Source organism: Gopherus flavomarginatus, chromosome 1, assembly GCF_025201925.1.
Source record: "Gopherus flavomarginatus isolate rGopFla2 chromosome 1, rGopFla2.mat.asm, whole genome shotgun sequence".
Lineage (NCBI taxonomy): Eukaryota > Metazoa > Chordata > Testudines > Testudinidae > Gopherus > Gopherus flavomarginatus.
This window is the reverse complement of record NC_066617.1, coordinates 228,955,096-228,976,534: the sequence shown is the minus strand read 5'-3', so window position 1 is coordinate 228,976,534 and position 21,439 is coordinate 228,955,096. Positions and strand designations below refer to the sequence as shown.

Genomic DNA, 21,439 nt, shown 5'->3' with positions numbered 1-21,439 from the left:
CAATTTGGCGGAAGGTCCCTCACTCCTGCTAGGAGCGAAGGACCTCCTGCTGAATTGAGGCAGATTGCGATCGCAGCTTTTTTTTTTTTTTTTTTTTGTCTGCTTGGGGTGGCAAAACCTCTGGAGCCGACCCTGGTAGACAGCACTAGGTCGATGTAAGCATTCATCCATCGACCTAACTACCGCCTTCCAGGGAGATGGATTACCTATGTCGGTGGGAGAACCCCTCCCATCGGTGTAGGTGGCATCTGTGCTTGAAGCGCTGCAGGGACGCAAATTGTGCTGCTGCAGTATTTTGAGTGTAGACAAGCCCTAAATCTTCAGTGAGCTTTTGGCATTTCTCATATGTAGAAAAGTAACTACAACAAAACTAATTGGCTTTAAACCCCATTAAAAGTTTAACAGTACATTGTTGTAAACAGGTGAAGGAGCTATTGATGATTAACAATAAAGAAGGAGCTATCGATCGTTAACAATAAACTTCAAATCTATGTTGGGGGAAGGGAGGGCGGATTGGATAGCTAAATTTCTCCTAATCTAGAATTACAGGCTGTGGTTGAAAAATATTTTGCAGCAATGTTCAATCTGACTTTAGACACTGTATTTTTTTTATTTTATAAATCAGAGATAGTTGTTGGAAAGTTGTAGTTGATCCACAAACTAATGGCGGGAACTAATTAACCACTTTATTATAGCAGTGTAAATACCAGTGATTATTGTACGTTCAGAATTTGTGTTGCCTTCCAAGATGAGACTTTCTACATTGTCTTCCTCCCTCCCTTTCTAGATTTGATTTATCATTTTTCAATAGTCCCAGTGATTTTAATACCACAGGTTCGGATGTACAATTACTAGAATATGAGCGGATGATAGAGGTCCCAGACTCCTACCATGGACCTCGGCTGTCATTTCCCCTGACTGTTGCGGACACTAATTCACTTCTTCATGCTTTCAAGGATCAACAGGCAAGTTAGGAGTTGGGAATGTATTGGCGCCTAGAGTGTGAAACTTCTACCTTGCACCACCCCCGCACCCAGCTAACCCTGCCCGCTGCCCTCCCCCACAGCAGCTATCCACGCCCATCCGCCCCTCCCATCAGAGGAGCCCCCCGCCCCCCTGCAGCAGCTAACCATGCCCCCCTACCCCTCCACCTGGGGAGCCTCCCCTGCAGCTAACCCCACCCAGGGAGCCCCCTCCACGGTAGCTAACACCGCTCGGGGAGCTCCCCAACACTCTGCGGCAGCTAACCTGGCCTGGGGAGCCCCCTCCGTGGCAGCTGACCCTGCCCAAGGAGCCCACCCCAGCACACTTCCACTCCGCCTCCTCCGCTGAGCATGCTGGCGCCGCTCTAATTCTCCTCCCCTCCCAGGCTTGCGAGGGCTGTGTGCTCAGCGGAGGAGGCAGAGTGGAGGTGATCTGGGGCAGCGAGTGGTTCCCCTGTTCCCCCCCCCCGTTTCTGTGGGCGGCCTTCCCCATGCCCCCCTGCTCCAGCTCACCTCCACTCCACCTCTTCACATGAGCGGGCTTTTAGGCGCCCTCAACCACTAGGCGCCCTAGGTGGCCACCTAGTTCTCCTAGTGGTTGCACCGGCCCTGTGACTATCATGATTAAACTTAAGTAATGTCAAAAATTGTTATGGAGACTAAATTATAAGGTCATAGAAATAAAGTGAACTAGGTGACCTAATACATCTTTCTACTCTTTCTGCCAATGCAGGATTATTCTCTGCTGTTCATTTACTGATTATTTGTTATGATCTAAAGTTCTGAGCATGAGTCAAGGAGCTAGGAAAGCTGAAGTTGGCTCTGCTACTGACTCCCTTGTATGTGCTCTTGGGCATATTCTTTGCCTGTTTGCCTCTGTTTCCCCATCTGTAAAATGATGCTAATATTTACATTGTTGAGTGTTATGGGGAGCAATTAATTTGAAACTTTGAACTGCAGTTTCAGTGCTATCTATTAATAGTCCAGTATAGTTTCAAATTTATTGAGTAAATGGGGCTTCCAATATATATCTCAAGTGATGGCTCTAGAACGAGGAGCTGTGGTAAATAGAAGAGTAAATGAGCAAACACAGGCTTCACCTTTGAGCACCGGTATTCTTGTTCCCAAGTGGGAGTTAAGGCTCATTCTTTGATCAAAACTTTTTGGAGATGGGGTAATTAGCCTCTGTGAATTTGCCTCTCCCCGTACCACCTTCCATAGCGGAAGTGGTTGAAAGTCTCAGTAGAATTTCAGGTGGATGGTGCATTGAGATGGCTATTTTTAAATGAAAAGACCTGCAATCATTGGATGACGGGATCATCCTAGACGCTATTAACAGAGCAGGAAGTACAAGAAAAGGAATCTCAGTGGGAAAGTATTTTTGTAGCTGAGAGGAACAAAGAGATAGAATGGATGAGTTTTAAAGATTGAGATGTTCATTCTCATGCTTGCTTACTTCTGGGGGAATTCTGTACCAAAAAATTAAAAATTCTTTGCACAATATTTTAAAATTCTGCATATTTTGTCGAAATAATGTGGGTTTTTTATGCGAAATGATCCACAATTACAGACCATCAATCATGATTGATAACAACATTCCAGGATGTGCAGAATAATTTGTCCCCATCTGCATGCAGTTTTGTAGAGAATTCTCCACCATGAGAAGCTGGTGGAGCCATTTTTGATGCATGATGTGAAGACTGTTCACATCGTGCAAAAGAACAAATATTCCTTTGCCCTTTGGTAACTTCACCTGGACCTGCCTGGGTACTTTGGGAAGTGCTTAGTTCCGATTGTCCTGACATTTTATTGACTGCTTGGTAAATGTTTTATTTGCCCTCAGTCTTTTTTTTAATGGGTAAGTAAAATAAATCCTGAGCTGTAATCTAACCCCATTGTGCCACTTTGGCACAGGAAAAAAAGTGAGAAAGCACATAGTCTTTCTAGCTGAGGATTCCCTTACTGTCTTTTGTAATAAGGCTCCTTTATATCAACCTGGCAATGTAAAGGAGCCTTAAAACTTTTACAGATTTTATGCTCCTGGCGAAATTTACTGAGAATGGGAACAGTTAACTAACAATAGGAACATTAACAATGTCACTAGCAGGCAGGCTGCTACATTTCTGCCTCAGAGAAGGAGATCAATTAACTATCAATAGCAACATTAACAATTTTTTTTTCACATCAAGAACTGTGTTTTGTTTCAAACATTGAAACAGTTGTGTAAGACTGCAGAGAGCAGACTCTTATTCTTCCACACCTTATCCCCTCTCAAGCAAAAACTGACTGAATTTTCTATCAATCCAATGCTTGTTATCTGCTATCAAATGAGCTGGCAGGCAATTTAAGAGATAGCACTGGTTGATTCCAACACTGGCAAAACAGCTGTTTGCTTTGTTGCAATGAAGGAATGTAGGCAGGCAGGCTGCTATATTTCTGCGTCAGGGGACAGAGCCTGCCTCATGCCTAACAACCCAAAGCCCTACGCCTCCACACCGGGTGCTCCACAGTAGCAAGGGTGAAGAACAGAGTCTCTCTTGCTTGTTCACAGGCAGGCATGCCCAGGCCATGATGGTGATTAATGTCTCCCAGGCAGGCATGTATGCCCAGCCCCTCCTCTCCTTTTTGCCCCCCCCCCCCCATGATTTGTATCTCTGAGGGCTGCTCCAGGTGCTGGAACAGACTTGCCACCTTGGCTAATGGGGAAGAGGCATGTGTCTCACTCAAATTTTTTCTGCGCAGGGGCACAGAAATCTGCAGACCATAAGAATTCTGCATCCATGCAGGTGCTCAGAATCCTGTCAGGAGTAGCTTATATAGAAAAAGGCAGATTAACTAGTAACTTTACAGCCCTGACTTTAGTTTTCTCTCTCCTGTTTTTTTTCCTTTCTTTTGTACTTTACTACTCATTATTAAACTTTCACAGCTAAAAGGAAGTCTGTTTTGTTGTTTAACAATATTTAGCATTTGTATAACCTTTATCTATTCAAAGAGCTATATTAAGTACCTATTAACCTCATTGTACAAGTGGGAAAACTGAGGCACACAGGTGAAGTGATTTCCCCAAAGCAATTTACTGGGAAAGCTAGGATTAGAATTTGGGAGTTCTAAGACTCCATGCTCTGGGTATCCTTAAATCTCTGACTGCCAGAAGTTGGGACTGGACAGCAGGGAACAGAGCACTCAAAAAATTGCCCTGTTCTGTTAATTCCCTTTGAAGCATCTGGCACCAGCCGTTGGAAGACAGGATACTGGGCTAGATAAACCATTGGTCTAGATAAACCATGGCCGTCCTTATGAGTTCCTGATTCTTCATCCTAGACCATGCTGCCTGTAATTCTGTTTAGAAAGTAAATGTCTACTATAAACAATCTTTTGCAGGTACCTATTGCAAACTTGTTGGTAGTGGGTGGGTCTCTGTGTTGGCAGAACTTTTATGGAGTAGTATGGTCTATGTATATTTATAATATGCCTCCTTTGTCTCGCCACATTCCTTTCACAGCATCTTCATGCCCGCTATGTCCTACAGCTGCTACACGAAACCAAGAAACTCCTTAAACAGATGCCTAACATCATTCATCTGTCAACCTCCTACTCCAAGGAGATAACCATCTGTGGTAAGATGACCGCACATATAGCTGGTTTTGGCCACAGGATGATATGGATATTCCTGACTGCAGCCATAACTGTAATTTTGTAGATGGTTTTAGAAAAGTGAAAATCTCCCCAAACTACTACAACTCGTGCTGTTGAGTCACCACTGGTATATTTTAAGAAAGCCAAAAACCTCCTCTCTTTTTTTTCCCTTGTCAGATGTTTCTTGGTGAGTTAGGCCTTGGCTACACTCACACTTTACAGCGCTGCAACTGGGGTGTGAAAAAACACCCCCCTGAGTGCCGCAAGATACAGCGCTGTAAAGCGTCAGTGTAATCAGGGCAGCAGCGCTGGGAGCGCGGCTCCCAGCGCTGCACGCTACATCCGTAAGGGATGTGGTTTACATGCAGCGCTGGGAGAGCTCTCTCCCAGCGCTGCCGCTCCGACTACACTCACACTTCAAAGCACTGCCGCGGCAGCGCTCCCGCAGCACTGCCAGGGCAGCGCTTTGAAATTCCAAATGTAGCCATACCCTCAGTGTTAAAACACGGAACCTGCAGTATAGTAGGGATTGTGGTGGGTTTTTGGTGTTTTTCTTTGAAAATTGCACAACCATATATAAAATGCCACCTAGTGTTGTCAACCTTTACTTTCTGCATCACTGCTTGACTTTCACGTCCTTGAGAAAGGCAGCTTTCCATCACGTCTTGCTCAACAATAATTTCAGTAAGAATTTCCCTGAGTTAAGGGGTGATGCTTAGGTTGTGCTCCTTCTTGGTCTATGCTTTGTATCAAATAAATGAAGAGACTAAAACTCTATGTTCAGTAAATCATGAGGAACTTCCTAGAATTTCATAGTTGATGCATCTGATGAAGTGGGTATTCACCCACGAAAGCTCATGCTCCAAAACGTCTATTAGTCTATAAGGTGCCACAAGACTCTTTGCTGCTTTTACAGATCCAGACTAACACGGCTACCGCTCTGATAGTTGATGTAAAATTTCCTAACAGGGCTGAAGGGTAGAAATGTTATGAAACTCGTTGTGATGGGGTCCCCAGAGTGCAAACTGGACCATGGGACTGCTGAGCTCTCCAAAATCCACCAGCCTGGGATGTCTCTCACACTGTGATGCTGATGTCAAGCTACCAACCTCTGATAAGCACTGCGCATATACATTCCAGCAGCTTTGCACCCCAGAACTGTACCGTTTTACATTGGCCAGACGCGGAAAGTGGACATGCACAGCCTTTGTAATCTGAACAGATTTCCCAAGCACTTTAGACAAACTCACTGGTAAAGATAAAATGTACAGAAGCTAGAATTTAAATGATTATAAGTGGTAGGCATAAAGGTCAGAGATAGTTAACTTAAGAAAATAAAAATAGAAACACACATTCTGAATCCAAAACTTTTACTCTAAGCAAGAGTAGATTAACATCTTTTTCCCCCCGACAGATGGTACGAGCAGGTTACAGTTCCCCAAAACACAGACTGGACTCCCTTTCCAGCCTGAGATCAAACTTCCCCTGTTCAAAAACTTTGTCTCCCAGACATACTTCCAGGTGCTGAGATTGGGGGAGAGGAGAGAGAGGCAAAGTGATGATGTTACTGTCTCTCTACTTTCTTCCAGCTTGCTAGAAAGATCTCTGCTGTGATGTGGGGACCAAGCAGTTTCCATTACATATGTGCCTTCTCTAAGGAATCTCTGGGATAGTGGATTCTTTCTTGTTGGGTGTTGATGAGCCATTAATACTGTCTGGCTATTGGGGGCTACCCTTTTGTTGTAACTGAAAGGTTGATTATGGGTTTTCCCAACCTCACAACATATTTCAGTAACACACATATATAGCAATACTTCATAACTCCACATACAATGACAGCACATACAATCCAACAGGATATTAATGTTCAACAGATCAAGACTTTTAAAATGATACCTCACAAGGCATACTTTGTACAAAACCATCATAATTATATCACCAGGGTGAATATGGAGGTTCCAGGGTGCTACTTTGAGGTAGCAAATGGTGCCCCTATATTTCCCAGTTAATAAGATTAGAGTTATGGAGTATATGATAGAAACATCCTGCCATGGGTGTAGTCAGTACACTGAAATTCACCATGTTTCAGGCCAAGTTCATCCATCTTTATATTTAGTCGTACCTCACTCTGTGACTGCTGCCATTGATGGGGATGGCAGAATGAGGCCCTTGATTGACAACATGCCTGCCTCTGGAATAGATTATATTGTATGTAACAACATGTGTAATAGCCTATTAAACCTTCTGCCTTCTAAAGCGATTAATGTCATTATAGGACTTAATCTTTCTCTAGCAAGAAGTTAGTTAATCTTCACACAGTGATGCACTGTGACACAGGGAAGAAGTTTCAGAATGAAAAGTGCCTACTAACCATCCATTTTGATAATGCTGTCATAGATTATAGATAAAAGGACAATCGAGCCTGGGTAAGGAGTTTTAGCTGCAAACCAGAATAGTAATGGCTATAGTAAATGACAACTATAACTTGTCCAAAGTTACTTACAATAATAAGTTGCTATTAAGTGTACAATTTTCATAAGAGTTGGTTGAGCATGTAATGCAATTGCAAACAAGGGATTTTACATGCACAGCTGTGCACCTGGATGAGGTCTTTTGGGTAAACTATTGTTCACTAGACTTAAAAAAACAAAACACAAAAATCTGAACCAAATACGTGTATGTTCACATTGGTGACTGATCATTTCTCTCTTGCTAATCAGTATACATGTATCCTCCTATCTGTAGCCTCATTTGCACTATTTAAGCAGCATAAAAGATGTCCCTTCCTGCCATTCAAATAAATAATGGCCTTTGAGACCAAAAAGATGTTTTGTAGCAGATGAAAGCCTAATTTTTACTGATGTTGAGACCAAAATATTAACTTAAAATAAGATTTCCTGCCTCCAGATCCCCTTTGAACTCCATACAGAAACTGAGGATTAAGTATTATTCTGAAATATTTTCCTATCTGAACCCCATAGCCCATTGAAGTTTACGGGAAGTGTTTGAATTGACTAAAATTGGCCTTAATTCAGGCTCTAACATAGTTGCATATATGTCCTATGAACAGAGTAAAAATGCCTCCGCTCACCCCATTTTTAATACTAATGGTGAAAGGATGAAATCATTGAGTATATTTATGTAAATTTGGAAGACTTTTTTTTATGTTTATTTGGATAATGAGATACAAGTTAAGAGCCCGGTTCTGGCTCCCTTTCTCATCCAGGTGAAATTCACTCTTATGCAGAGGGGACCTATGCACCAGTTAAATTCAACTTAGTCTACTTTGAAGACTTAAAGTAGTACAGGATCCCTTTACGCAAGGATGAATTCCTCCTGTTGAATAGTACTGTATACTATTCCACGAGGAAACCCCCCCCCCCCCGACAGAGCTAAAACTGGGATATTGGTGCATCTTGTTCTTGGAAAGATTATACTCTCTCTGCCCATCCCCACCTGTTACAGCCAAACTCTGGTCCCAAATTAGACAAATAGAACAGATGCTATGTAATATATGTCAGATAACAAGATGATTTTTTTGAAAAAAATAGTATTTTAAAATCCCAATAATTTACATGTGAACATACCATTAATTTAGTTGCCCAATTAAGCGTGGCCATCTGCTTAAGTGCCAGTATGTACTTAAGGTTGGATATTAGGAAAAACTTTCTCACTAGGAGAGTGGTGAAGCACTGGAATGGGTTACCTAGGGAGGTGGTGGAATCTCCTTTCTTAGCGGTTTTTAAGGTCAGGTTTGACAAAGCCCTGGCTGGGGTGATTTAGTTAGGAATTTGTCCTGCTTTGAGCAGGGGATTGGACTAGATGACCTCCTGAGGTCCCTTCCAACCCTGATATTCTATTATTCTATGATAGGTATGCTAAACACTTACTTATTTCTAGGTTCCTGTCTTTCTCTTGTAAGTATTTCTAGGGCACCCTTCACTGATAACAAAGCACAGATATAAGAATTAAGATTCATAATAGGTTTGTCCATAGTGTACCCAGCTCTTCAAGTACCTAACTCTTTTCAAGGGTGCAAGTGATCTTCTACCCTCCAACACGCCCACATAAAAAGATTAAAGCTTCGTGCGAAGCTATTGTAGGCTCACTTTAGTGTGCGATTGCCAGATTTAGATGTGCAGCTCAGGCACACCGTTTTGAAAATTTAGTCTGTATAATCCAAGTGCAAGGACAGTTCTACAAGGGAAAATGTGATTAAAATCATCTTGACACCTCATTTAATCAGAGTAGTATAACAGACTGTCACAAAACTTTGAATATTCTGTTCTCTCTAGGTGATTTGCATGGAAAACTGGATGATCTTTTGCTGATATTCTACAAGGTAATTAGATGCTTTATTCCTGAGCATTTTCACTCTTTAGGGTGGCGCTAGGAAAGCAACTGCATGCCACACAGGTATTGTTAGGTATTGTGTATGTGATATATATTCGCTGAACAGTAGGTTATGCTAGTTCTTTAGCTACTGCTGTCTTTCCACCTCAGGAACCAAATGGCCATTTTGAAGAGAGAAATCTGGGTGTCTTTGACTGAATGCCAAGCAGAGGGCATAGATTAGTGCAGGGGTGGGCAAACTACGGCCCATGGGTCACATCCGGCCTGCGGGACTGTCCTACCCGGCCCCCGAACCCCTGGCCCCTCCCCCACTGTTTCCCCTCACCCACAGCCTCAGCTTGCTGTGCCACCGGCACAGTGCTCTGGGTGGCGGGGTTGTGAGCTCCTGGAGCAGCGCAGCTGCACAGGCTGGCTTGACCCAGTCCCTGTGCTGCGCGGTGGTGATGACAGCAGCCGGAGCATGGCCCAGCTGTAGCGCCACCAGCCACTAGTGCCCCAGACAGCAGGGTAAGGGGGCAGGGAGCAGGTTGGATAGAGGGCAGGGGATTTAGGGGTGGTGGTCAGGGGTGTAGATGGTGGTCGGGGGGAAAAAAGGTGATTGAATGGGGACAGGGGTCCTGGGGGGGCAGTCAGGAAGGGCAGGGGTTGGATGGGGTGGCACGGGGCAGTCAGGGGCAGGAGTTCCGGGGGCAGTCAGGGGACAGGAAGAAGGGGCGGTTTGATGGGGCAGGGGTCCTGGGGGGGCGGGGCGTGAGGAATGAGAGGAGGGGTTGGATGGGGTGGTGGGGTCCGGGGCCAGTCAGGGGACAAGGAGCGGGGGGGGGGGGGTGGATGGGGCAGGGGTCCCAGAGGGCTGGCAAGGAACGCGGGGGTTGGATGGGGCAGGAGTCCCGGGGGGCTGGGCCACTACCTCCTCCCCTAACCAGCCCTCCGTACAATTTACAAAACCCGATGCAGCCCTCAGGCCAAAAAGTTTGCCCACCCCTGGACTAGTGTGATAAACCAAAATGAGAGATGGCTTCTTGTACCTTCTACAAAGTCCTGGTGCTACTCTAATATTTTGTAAAGGCTCAGTTCTTCAAAGAGAAGGAGCCAAATTCATCTCTGGTATAACCCAGGGGTTCCTGGCTGGTTTTAGCCATCATGAAGAATGCAGCAGTTTTCTCCAACCTCTCCAAACTCATTTACACTTCCCATCAATATCTACAAAAGTGCTTTTTAAAAAAATTATTTAGAGGAAGTGAAGTGCAGAGCATTTCTATCTGCTTAAAAGCTTTCCTTTTTTTGCAAGCAGTCATGCAATTTTGCACAAAATGAAAATATCTTGAGCATCCTCTATTTAGCCTGCAGCAGCTGTTCATGTGTTTCATGTTAAATAAAACATAATTATGATTTGCTAACATGGAAGAAATAAAACTCCAGGCTGTCTCCTCTGCAGTTGTATATTTAGCTGGAAGCATAAGAATTTTCCTACAATAAGTTCCAAATTTCTTTTCTTTTTAGTATGATTCACCACCTTCCAGTTTAACAGATACTCCCTCTGATTTCTTTTTGTGACTGATTATTCTGTATTCATCTGCATTGAACCAAGGCTGGCATGAGTTAATCCAGGTCCTTGAATGATGTAATTCCTCTTTGTTTAATTGGCTCAGTTACACTTTCCACTCATCTGTCAGCTGAAAACTTGAATATTTTGTCCAAGCAGGAACCTAATTTAAAAAATTTAGTACAATACTTACTTATGCAGGGGTCAACTTCCCATGTTATTAAGTTACCAATTTTAGCTACTTCTTTGCTTCCCTGCCTTTTAGCTGATGGTTCAATGAGACAACTTTTTCATTTCCAAATTGCATATTAGACCAGCATGAAAGAACGGCTGGATTCAGCATACTTTCAATACTCAAAACACATGGCATGGTAAAACATTCTATTTGGGGAGTGAATACTGGAACGTTTATAGCTGCAAACAGCCCTGAATATGACGTACCCTTTTAAAATATGACATTGGACAGCAGGGCTTGTCTCTTAATCAGGATGAAATAATGAAAACAGCCCTCAGTGTGAGATGAAATCATGACTCTGCTGGAATCAGTGACCAAACTGCCTTTGACGTCAGTGGGGCCAGGACTTTACCAAAAGCCGTCCATGGTTAGGATGTGATTGACAGGATCCTTCGATCAAACTACATTAAAAAAAGCAAACATTTTGTCATGACTTCTGAGGGTATGGCTACTCTTGGAGATGTGCAGCGCTGGGAGTTACAACTGTGTTCGTACAGCTGTGTAGGGAAAGCACTGCAGTGTGGCCACACTGACAGCTCCTAGCGCTGCAGTGTGGCCACATTTGCAGCATTTGCAGTGCTGTTGGGAGTGGTGCATTGTAGGCAGCTATCCCAGCGTTCAAGTGGCTGCAACGTGCTTTTCAAAAGAGGGGGGGGGTGGAGTGTGACAGGGAGCGTGGGGGAGACAGAGAAAGTGGATTTTTGGAGCTGACACTGTTCTCAGCTCCCTGCCTTGCAAGTTGTAAGGACTGGAAGATACACAGTGCCTACCTTCAATCATTTTAAAAGTTTTGACCTTTCCCCCACCTGTCTCTTATTCACTAAATGCAAATTATGCACTCCTAAATAGCCTTTACACCACATAAGCAGCTGCTCAGCAGCCCCTCCCCTCTCTCCTCAAGCAAACAGCTGTGAACATTCCAAAGCAATTCCTCTGCTCGCTCACTCGGTGGAGCAAAGAGCAGCTGTGTTTGTTTTTTAACTAAGTAGCTACAGGGAGATTGGAGTTCAGCCATTCTTCCGGTTTGTTGTGGACAGGAATTCTGGGATACCTCCTAATACCCTGGAGGCCAATAACAGCGCTTTTGGTGGCCACACTTGCTGACCAGCGCTGCATCACCAGCGCTGGAATCACTACACCCCAAGCAGACCAGGTGTACAGCCAGCGCTGCAACCAGGGAGTTGCAGCGCTGGCTGTGCTTTGCAAGTGTGGACACAGAGTGAGTTGCAGCGCTGTAACCCCATCACCAGCGCTGCAACACTCCAGTGTAGCCAAGCCCTGAGTGATCAGGGAATTCAGGGTTGAGAATCTTACTTATGTGCAGAGTAATTAATTGATGCAGATAGGGAAAGCTCAGCCTCAGCATAGATTTATGTAGCCTTTAGGCTTAGGAATTTCCCAGTGACACTCTCCTGACATGTCCTTGATGTGCCACCAAGCCCCAGGGGCTCCTGCATGGGGAGGTTTTATGTACAGGGCCCTACCAAATTCACAGTCCATTTTGGTCAATTTCATGGTCACAGGATTTTTAAAATAATCAGTTTCATGATTTCAGCTATTTAAATCTGAAATTTCACAGTGTTGTAATTGTAATGGGCCTGACCCAAAAAACAGTTGGGGGTTGGGTGGCGGTCGCAAGATTATTGTTATAGGAAAGTTATAGGGAGGGTTGCGGTACTGCTAACCTTACTTCTGTGCTCCTGCTGGCAGCAGCGCTGCCTTCGGAGCTGGGCAGCTGGAGAGCAGCAGCTGCTGGCCAGAAGTGCAGCTCTGAAACCAGAGCTACTGCTGGCAGCAGCGCTGAAGTAAGGATGACGTGGTATGTTATTGCCACCCTTACTTCAGTACTGCTGCTGGTGGGATGCTGCCTGCAAAGCTGGGTGCCTGGCCAACAGCTGCTGCTCTCTGGCTGACCAGCTCTGAAGGCAGCACAGATGTAAGGGTGACAATACTGCAAGCCTCCTAAAATAATCTTGCGACCCCCCTGCAACTCCCTTTTGGGTCAGGACCCCCTATTTGAGAAATGCTGGTCTCCGCTGCGAAATCTATATAGTATAGGGTAAAAACACACAAAAGACCAGATTTCAGAGGGGAAGAACAGATTTCGTGGTCCGTGATGTGTTTTTCATGGCGGTAAATTTGGTAGGGTCTTATGTATGTGCAACGGTCTATACTGGCTCTGCACATCCCAGGGATGCATCATATGTCAGGCATGTTCTTGGGTGGGGAAGGTGGCTTATAGGCCAGGGCTCTTTTGTGGCCACTTTTCATGGGCATAGTCAGCAGAAAAGGGCCGCAGGTCAGGAATGAATTTTCCTTCCTCCCCCTGCCCAATCCTACAAGCTCCAGCTCGTCAACTTGTGTAAAGCATAGTTCAGTTGAGGGAAATGGAGCTGCAGTTTACATCAGCTGGGGATCTGGCCAGCACTACATCTGGGATCCATTTGCAACTCTATCAGCACCACATTTTTAAACTTAAAAGGAATTTCTTCCTTTGAGATAACAAGTGCTATTAGCTTCCCATTAGAGGGACAAAGTGATACAATTGTCTAAACACCCAGCTGAAGAATTCCATTAACTCAGCTGTCTACTGAGCTTGGTGGATTGGATGTGGCTGCTAACCCCCTTTTCAGTTACAGATGTGGCTTACTATACACTCATTGGTTTGCTATCCATATAGTTTTTGCCAAAATGTATACACATGTCTGAGCCATTCATGAATTTAAAAAGGATAGGAGTTACATAGATTTAAAGGAAAAATTTGATGATCAGTAGAAGTATTTTACATAATATTATGCCTGATACTTTTTGCTTTCATTTTTTAAAGAAGATTATCTCACCTTTTTTTAACCGAAGTGTCCAATGTTTAGATGCTTCATTCCGGGCATGAGTCTTTGTTAAATTACAGTGTTTCCAGTCATTCACCCTGAGCCTTGAAATTTTAAATTGTTTATTGCTAAATTAGACTCTGTTAAATTGGCGTGTAGAGATACCCTGAAGCTGAATAGAATGCAGGTAACAAAAAGAAGCTAATTAACCACTAACACAAAAGAGACAATAATGATGCCCAGAAGCAAACAGCGTCACAGCACTAGTCTGCAAATCATTAGAGAGCTATTTTTTGTTCTCATCTCTGAAGTGTCTCAAGCTTCTATAGATTTTAATTTTGTTTTGCTCTGGAACTATGGCTGTCAGTGAACATTGAAGAAATGGAAATCACTTTAAAACTTGGCAAGAGAACATTGAAGAGCTAAAATACCAGTTTGAATTTGGAATCCAGGTATAATTATGTTTTTGAATTCAGAATCTAAATTTGTTTTTAGAAAGTAGGGCTGTCACAAGCTTTTCCAAGAGAGAATTGTTAGAGCTTAGAGAACTACCAGTTGATGTTACTCCAATCAATCCAACTTTCCACATAATACCAGTTCCTTGCCTTTTCCTCCTCTGTGGATGTCCCTACCCTTTCTGAAGCCTCAAGGATTCCTTCTGTCATAAACAGATAGCTAAGGGTTAATGTCTCTTCCACCTGAAGCACCTGACCAGAGGACCAATCAGGAAACCGGATTTTTTCAACTCTGGGTGGAGGGAGTTTGTATCTGAGTCTTTGTCTGCCTGCCTGCTTTCTCTGAGCTTTGGAGAAGTAGTTCTACTTTCTAATTTTCTGTTTCTAAGTGTAAGGACAAAGAGATCAGATAGTAAGTTCTATGGTTTCTTTTCTTTGGTATTTGCATGAATATAAGTGCTGGAGTGCTTTGATTTGTATTCTTTTTGAATAAGGCTGTTTATTCAATATTCTTTTAAGCAATTGACCTGTATTGTATCATCTTAATACAGAGAGAACATTTGTATGTATTTTTCTTTCTTTTTATATAAAGCTTTCTTTTAAGACCGGTTGAAGTTTTTCTTTACTTCAGGGAAATTGAGTCTGTACTCACCAGGGAATTGGTGGGAGGAAGAATCGGGGAGATCTGTGTGTTGGATTGCTAGCCTGATTTTGCATTCCCTCTGGGGGAATAGGAAAGTACTTTTTGTTTCCAGGATTGGGAACAGAGAGGGGGAGTCTCTCTGTGTAGTTTCACAGAGCTTGTGTCTGTGTATCTCTCCAGGAGCACCTGGAGGGGGGAAGGGAAAAAGGATTATTTCCCTTTGTTGTGAGACTCAAGGGATTTGGGTCTTGGGGTCCCCAGGGAAGGTTTTTCAGAGGGACCAGAGTGCCCCAAAACACTCTAATTTTTTGGGTGGTGGCAGCAGGTACCAGGTCCAAGCTGGTAACTAAGCTTGGAGGTTTTCATGCTAACCCCCATATTTTGGACGCTAAGGTCCAAATCTGGGACTAAGGTTATGATATGGTGTAGCAGCGGTTACGGGATAGACAGAATCCAGAAGCCAGTGGAAATATTTTATTTTTCTTTTCTCTGCTAGGGGCTTTTTAGCAGAGAGAAACAGTTGGTTTTAAAAGGGAACCAGAGAGAATTTTTTTTTCTGCTCTCTCTGGCAGTTTGTGGCATGCATGTTAAGCGAGAAGCCATTAAGAGACTGTTGAGGGTCTTTTGTCATGCAATAGCCCTCCCATTAGGAGGCAAGTACCAGCACTTATATGCATGCAAATAAAGTGGTTTTTCTGGTTTCCTTTCATTGAACATTAGCTAGAGAGAGAAAGGGGCTAAAAGCACTGTTGCTAGGCAGACTTCAGGAGGCAACAGAACCTGCAGTTCAAAAGATAAACACCGGAGGGCACCCCAACACAAGAAAACAGGAACCATGACTTCTAAGGCAAAAATTGAGGCCGAAGAACAAATCAAAGAAGCTGAACACAGGCGACAGATGGAGATGAAAGAAAAGGAAGAAAGCATGAAACTGGCAGCCTTCCAAAGAGAACAGGCAGCCCAAGAGGCAGCACACAAAAGAAAACTAGAAGAAGAAGAGTTGGCCTACCGAAGGAAACAAGCAGAAGAAGAGGCGGCCCACCGCCGAGACATGGAAAAACACCAAAAAGAAATGGAAAAAACACCAAAAAGAAATGGAAGAACAACAAAAAGAAATGGAAAAACAACAAAAAGAGAATGAAGAGAAGGAAAAACAGAGAAAACATGAACTGGAGATGGCAAAAGCTGGGCTGCATGTGCCAGCCAACCCTAACAACCCGGCGCCAATTATTGCTCCACAGCACAGGAAATTTCCCACCTACAAGGCAGGTGATGACACCGAGGCCTTCTTGGAAAATTTTGAAAGAGCCTGTCTTGGGTACAACATCCCCGAAGACCAGTACATGGTAGAATTGAGGTCACAGCTCAGTGGACCTTTAGCAGAGGTGGCAGCTGAAATGCCTAAGCTGCAAATGAATGACTATAAACTTTTTCAAACCAAGGCCAGATACCGAATGGGGATAACCCCAGATCATGCCCGTCGGCGCTTCAGAACCCAAAAGTGGAAACCCGAGGTGTCATTTCCCAAACACGCCTACTACATTGCAAAAAACTATGAGGCCTGCATAACAGGAAACAACATTCAAACCTTGGAAGAATTAAACCTCCTCATACAAATGGAGCAGTTCTTGGATGGTGTTCCTGAAGACATCACACGGTACATACAAGATGGAAATCCCAAAGATATCGCTGAGGCGGGGGAGATTGGAGCCAAATGGATGGAACTGGCAGAAAGCAAGAAAGCTACTGTCAAGGGGAACGATTACCCCAGGGGGCACACAGACCATAAACCCTACAACCGAGGACAGCCAAAGACCCCACATACCACCCAAGTAAAGCCACAGATACCCTACCCTTCAACCTCACCAGTCTCCAGTAACTCACCTCGGCCCAGTGACCCATCAGATGGAAGATGCTTTAAGTGTAATGAACTGGGACATATCAAGGCCAACTGTCCCAAGAACACCATGCGAGTGCAATTCATTACACCACCATCACACCAAAGATTCCCAGGCCCGGATGCCTCTCAAATACCCTTGGAGCGAAGGGAAAATTTGAGAGTGGGCGGAAAGAAGGCTACTGCGTGGAGAGACACGGGGGCACAAGTGTCAGCTATCCACCAATCCTTCGTTGACCCCAAATTCATCAACCCAAAGGCCAAAGTTACAATTTACCCCTTCATGTCACAAGCTGTAGACTTGCCTACAGCTCAACTGCCTGTCCAGTACAAAGGCTGGTCAGGAATGTGGACTTTTGCAGTCTATGACAATTATCCTATCCCCATGCTACTGGGGGAAGACTTGGCCAACCAGGTGAGGCGGGCCAAGAGAGTGGGAATGGTTACACGTAGCCAAACCAGGCAAGCTTCCAGACCCATTCCTGTTCCTGAACCGTCCACAGAGGCCCCGTCTGTGTTACCAGAGACCCAGACAGAGGTAGTGGACCCAGATTCCATGCCTACCACTGAAACAGCCCCAGCACCTCCAGTCCCAGGCCCGGAACTGGAACAGCAACCAGCACCAGCAAGTGCAACCCCATCTTCAAACTCAACGCCAGAGGGCGCCAGCGAGCCAAAACTGGCAGAAGCAACAGACAGCCATACCCAAAAGGCTCAGCCAGAGCCTGAAATACCCTCAGGTGCACCAGCGGAGAGCGGTTCACCAGCAACGGAAACAACCCCATCACCTACATCGCTTCCAGAGGGACCAAGCCCAAGTCCCCAGTCTGAGGAAGAACTGGTGACCCCAGCCTCAAGGGAACAGTTCCAGACTGAGCAGGAAGCAGATGACAGCCTTCAGAAAGCTTGGGCGGCGGCACGGAGCACCCCACCGCCTCTCAGCTCTTCTAATCGATCCCGGTTTGTTATAGACCAAGGACTTTTATACAAGGAAATTCTTTCTGGTGGACACCGGGAAGAATGGCAGCCGCAAAAACAGTTGGTGGTTCCAACTAAGTACCGGGAGAAGCTCTTAAGCTTAGCCCATGATCATCCCAGTGGCCATGCTGGGGTGAACAGAACCAAGGACCGGTTGGGGAAGTCCTTCCACTGGGAGGGGATGGGCAAGGACGTTGCCAAGTATGTCCGGTCTTGTGAGGTATGCCAAAGAGTGGGAAAGCCTCAAGACCAGGTCAAGGCCCCTCTCCAGCCACTCCCCATAATTGAGGTCCCATTTCAGCGAGTAGCTGTGGATATTCTGGGCCCTTTCCCAAAAAAGACGCCCAGAGGAAAGCAGTACGTACTGACTTTAGTGGACTTTGCTACCCGATGGCCAGAAGCAGTCGCTCTAGGCAACACCAGGGCTAACACTGTGTGCCTGGCCTTAACAGACATCTTTGCCAGGGTAGGTTGGCCCTCCGACATCCTTACAGATTCAGGGTCTAATTTCCTGGCAGGGACCATGGAAAAACTGTGGGAAACTCATGGGGTGAATCACTTGGTTGCCACCCCATACCACCATCAAACCAATGGCCTGGTGGAAAGGTTCAATGGAACTTTGGGGGCCATGATACGAAAATTCATCAGCGAATTCTCCAATAATTGGGACCTAGTGTTGCAGCAGTTGCTGTTTGCCTACAGGGCTGTACCACATCCCAGTTTAGGGTTTTCACCGTTTGAACTTGTGTATGGTCACGAGGTTAAGGGGCCATTACAGTTGGTGAAGCAGCAATGGGAGGGGTTTACGCCTTCTCCAGGAACTAACATTCTGGACTTTGTAAGCAACCTACAAAGCACCCTCCGACACTCTTTAGCCCTTGCTAGAGAGAACCTAAAGGATGCTCAAGAAGAGCAAAAGGCCTGGTATGACAGACATGCCAGAGAACGTTCCTTCAAGGTAGGAGACCAGGTTATGGTCTTGAAGGCGCAACAGGCCCATAAGATGGAAGCATCATGGGAAGGGCCCTTCACGGTCCAAGAGCGCCTGGGAGCTGTAGCATTTCCCAATTCCTCACTAAAGCCTAAAGTGTACCATGTTAATTCTCTCAAGCCTTTCTATTCCAGAGACTTACAGGTTTGTCAGTTTACAGTCCAGGGAGATGATGCTGAGTGGCCTGACGGTGTCTACTACGACGGGAAAAAAGACGGTGGTGTGGAAGAGGTGAACCTCTCAACCACCCTGGAACGTCTGCAGCGGCAACAAATCAAGGAGCTGTGCACTAGCTTCGCCCCGTTGTTCTCAGCCACCCCAGGACGGACTGAACGGGCATACCACTCCATTGATACAGGTAATGCTCACCCAATCAGAACCCCACCCTACCGAGTGTCTCCTCATGCCCAAGCTGCTATAGAACGGGAGATCCAGAACATGCTACAGATGGGTATAATCCGCCCATCTACCAGTGCATGGGCATCTCCAGTGGTTCTGGTACCCAAACCAGATGGGGAAATACGCTTTTGCGTGGACTACCGTAAGCTAAATGCTGTAACTCGTCCGGACAACTATCCAATGCCACGTACCGATGAGCTATTGGAAAAGTTGGGACGTGCCCAGTTCATCTCTACAATAGACTTAACCAAGGGGTACTGGCAAGTACCGCTAGATGAACCTGCCAAGGAGAGGTCAGCATTCGTCACCCATGCGGGGGTGTATGAATTCAATGTCCTTCCTTTCGGCCTTCGAAATGCACCCGCCACCTTCCAGAGGCTGGTAGATGGTCTACTAGCTGGACTGGGAGAATTTGCAGTTGCCTACCTCGATGATGTGGCCATTTTTTCAGACTCCTGGCCCGAACACCTACTATACCTGGAAAAGGTCTTTGAGCGCATCAGGCAGGCCGGACTAACTGTTAAGGCCAAAAAGTGTCAAATAGGCCAAAACAGAGTGACTTACCTGGGGCACCAGGTGGGTCGAGGAACCATAAACCCCCTACAGGCCAAGGTGGAGGCTATCCAAAAGTGGCCTGTCCCAAAGTCAAAGAATCAGGTCCAATCCTTCTTAGGCTTGGCCGGATACTACAGGCGATTTGTACCACACTACAGCCAAATCGCTGCCCCATTGACCGACCTGACCAAAAAGACCCAGCCAAATGCCGTTAAGTGGACTGATGAGTGTCAAAAGGCCTTTACCCAGCTTAAGGCGATGCTCATGTCTGACCCTGTGCTCAGGGCCCCGGACTTTGACAAGCCATTCCTAGTAACAACAGATGCATCTGAGCGTGGTATAGGAGCAGTGCTCATGCAGGAAGCAACAGATCACAACTTCCATCCTGTCGTGTTTCTCAGCAAGAAACTGTCTGAGAGGGAAAGTCACTGGTCAGTCAGTGAAAAGGAATGCTATGCCATTGTGTACGCCCTGGAAAAGCTACGCCCATATGTTTGGGGACGGCGGTTCCAACTACAAACTGACCATGCTGCACTAAAGTGGCTTCATACTGCCAAGGGGAACAACAAGAAACTTCTTCGTTGGAGTTTAGCTCTCCAAGATTTTGATTTTGAAATTCAGCACATCACAGGAGCTTCTAACAAAGTAGCTGATGCACTCTCCCGTGAGAGTTTCCCAGAATTCAGTAGTTAAAAAGTGTTCTTAAAATGTAGAAGTCTGTTAGTTATATACTTAGGGGTATATGTAAAGGTGCATGTGTTGTATTAATCTGTTTATTTTAAAGTTCTAGAAGGAAATCGCCGCCAGTGAGCTTCCCCACTGTCTGCAATTTGGGGGGCGTGTCATAAACAGATAGCTAAGGGTTAATGTCTCTTCCACCTGAAGCACCTGACCAGAGGACCAATCAGGAAACCGGATTTTTTCAACTCTGAGTGGAGGGAGTTTGTATCTGAGTCTTTGTCTGCCTGCCTGCTTTCTCTGAGCTTTGGAGAAGTAGTTCTACTTTCTAATTTTCTGTTTCTAAGTGTAAGGACAAAGAGATCAGATAGTAAGTTCTATGGTTTCTTTTCTTTGGTATTTGCATGAATATAAGTGCTGGAGTGCTTTGATTTGTATTCTTTTTGAATAAGGCTGTTTATTCAATATTCTTTTAAGCAATTGACCTGTATTGTATCATCTTAATACAGAGAGAACATTTGTATGTATTTTTCTTTCTTTTTATATAAAGCTTTCTTTTAAGACCGGTTGAAGTTTTTCTTTACTTCAGGGAAATTGAGTCTGTACTCACCAGGGAATTGGTGGGAGGAAGAATCGGGGAGATCTGTGTGTTGGATTGCTAGCCTGATTTTGCATTCCCTCTGGGGGAATAGGAAAGTACTTTTTGTTTCCAGGATTGGGAACAGAGAGGGGGAGTCTCTCTGTGTAGTTTCACAGAGCTTGTGTCTGTGTATCTCTCCAGGAGCACCTGGAGGGGGGAAGGGAAAAAGGATTATTTCCCTTTGTTGTGAGACTCAAGGGATTTGGGTCTTGGGGTCCCCAGGGAAGGTTTTTCAGAGGGACCAGAGTGCCCCAAAACACTCTAATTTTTTGGGTGGTGGCAGCAGGTACCAGGTCCAAGCTGGTAACTAAGCTTGGAGGTTTTCATGCTAACCCCCATATTTTGGACGCTAAGGTCCAAATCTGGGACTAAGGTTATGATACCTTCCTTCCTCTCTCTTTTTTTTTAATTACTACTTTAACTCACTTCATCTTCAGACTCTCATAGTTATAGTCCTTTTTGTGACCTTTAATTCAGAAACTGCCTGATCAGAGGGAAGTTGCTGCAGGGGATGAGCATGCTGCTTTTGCAACATTCCCAGTCTGTGCTCTCCAGAGAATTGAGAGACCAGGATCAGAAATCAAATACTGTTCTCTCTGAATAGCAGAGCAAACACCAATCA

The 21,439-nt window shown here is 45.1% G+C and overlaps 1 protein-coding gene across 4 annotated transcripts in view; it reads left to right on the top strand.

Moving 5' to 3' along the window:
• The window catches only part of PPEF1 (protein phosphatase with EF-hand domain 1), a 69,993-nt gene that overhangs the window by 31,654 nt on the left and 16,900 nt on the right, over window positions 1-21,439 (top strand). For all 4 annotated transcript variants that reach the window (XM_050936574.1, XM_050936573.1, XM_050936576.1 and 1 more), the window contains 3 exons: window positions 835-965; window positions 4,486-4,600; window positions 8,915-8,961. In XM_050936574.1, coding sequence (XP_050792531.1) covers window positions 835-965; window positions 4,486-4,600; window positions 8,915-8,961 — 293 coding nt within the window. The remainder of the gene's footprint in view (window positions 1-834; window positions 966-4,485; window positions 4,601-8,914; window positions 8,962-21,439) is intronic.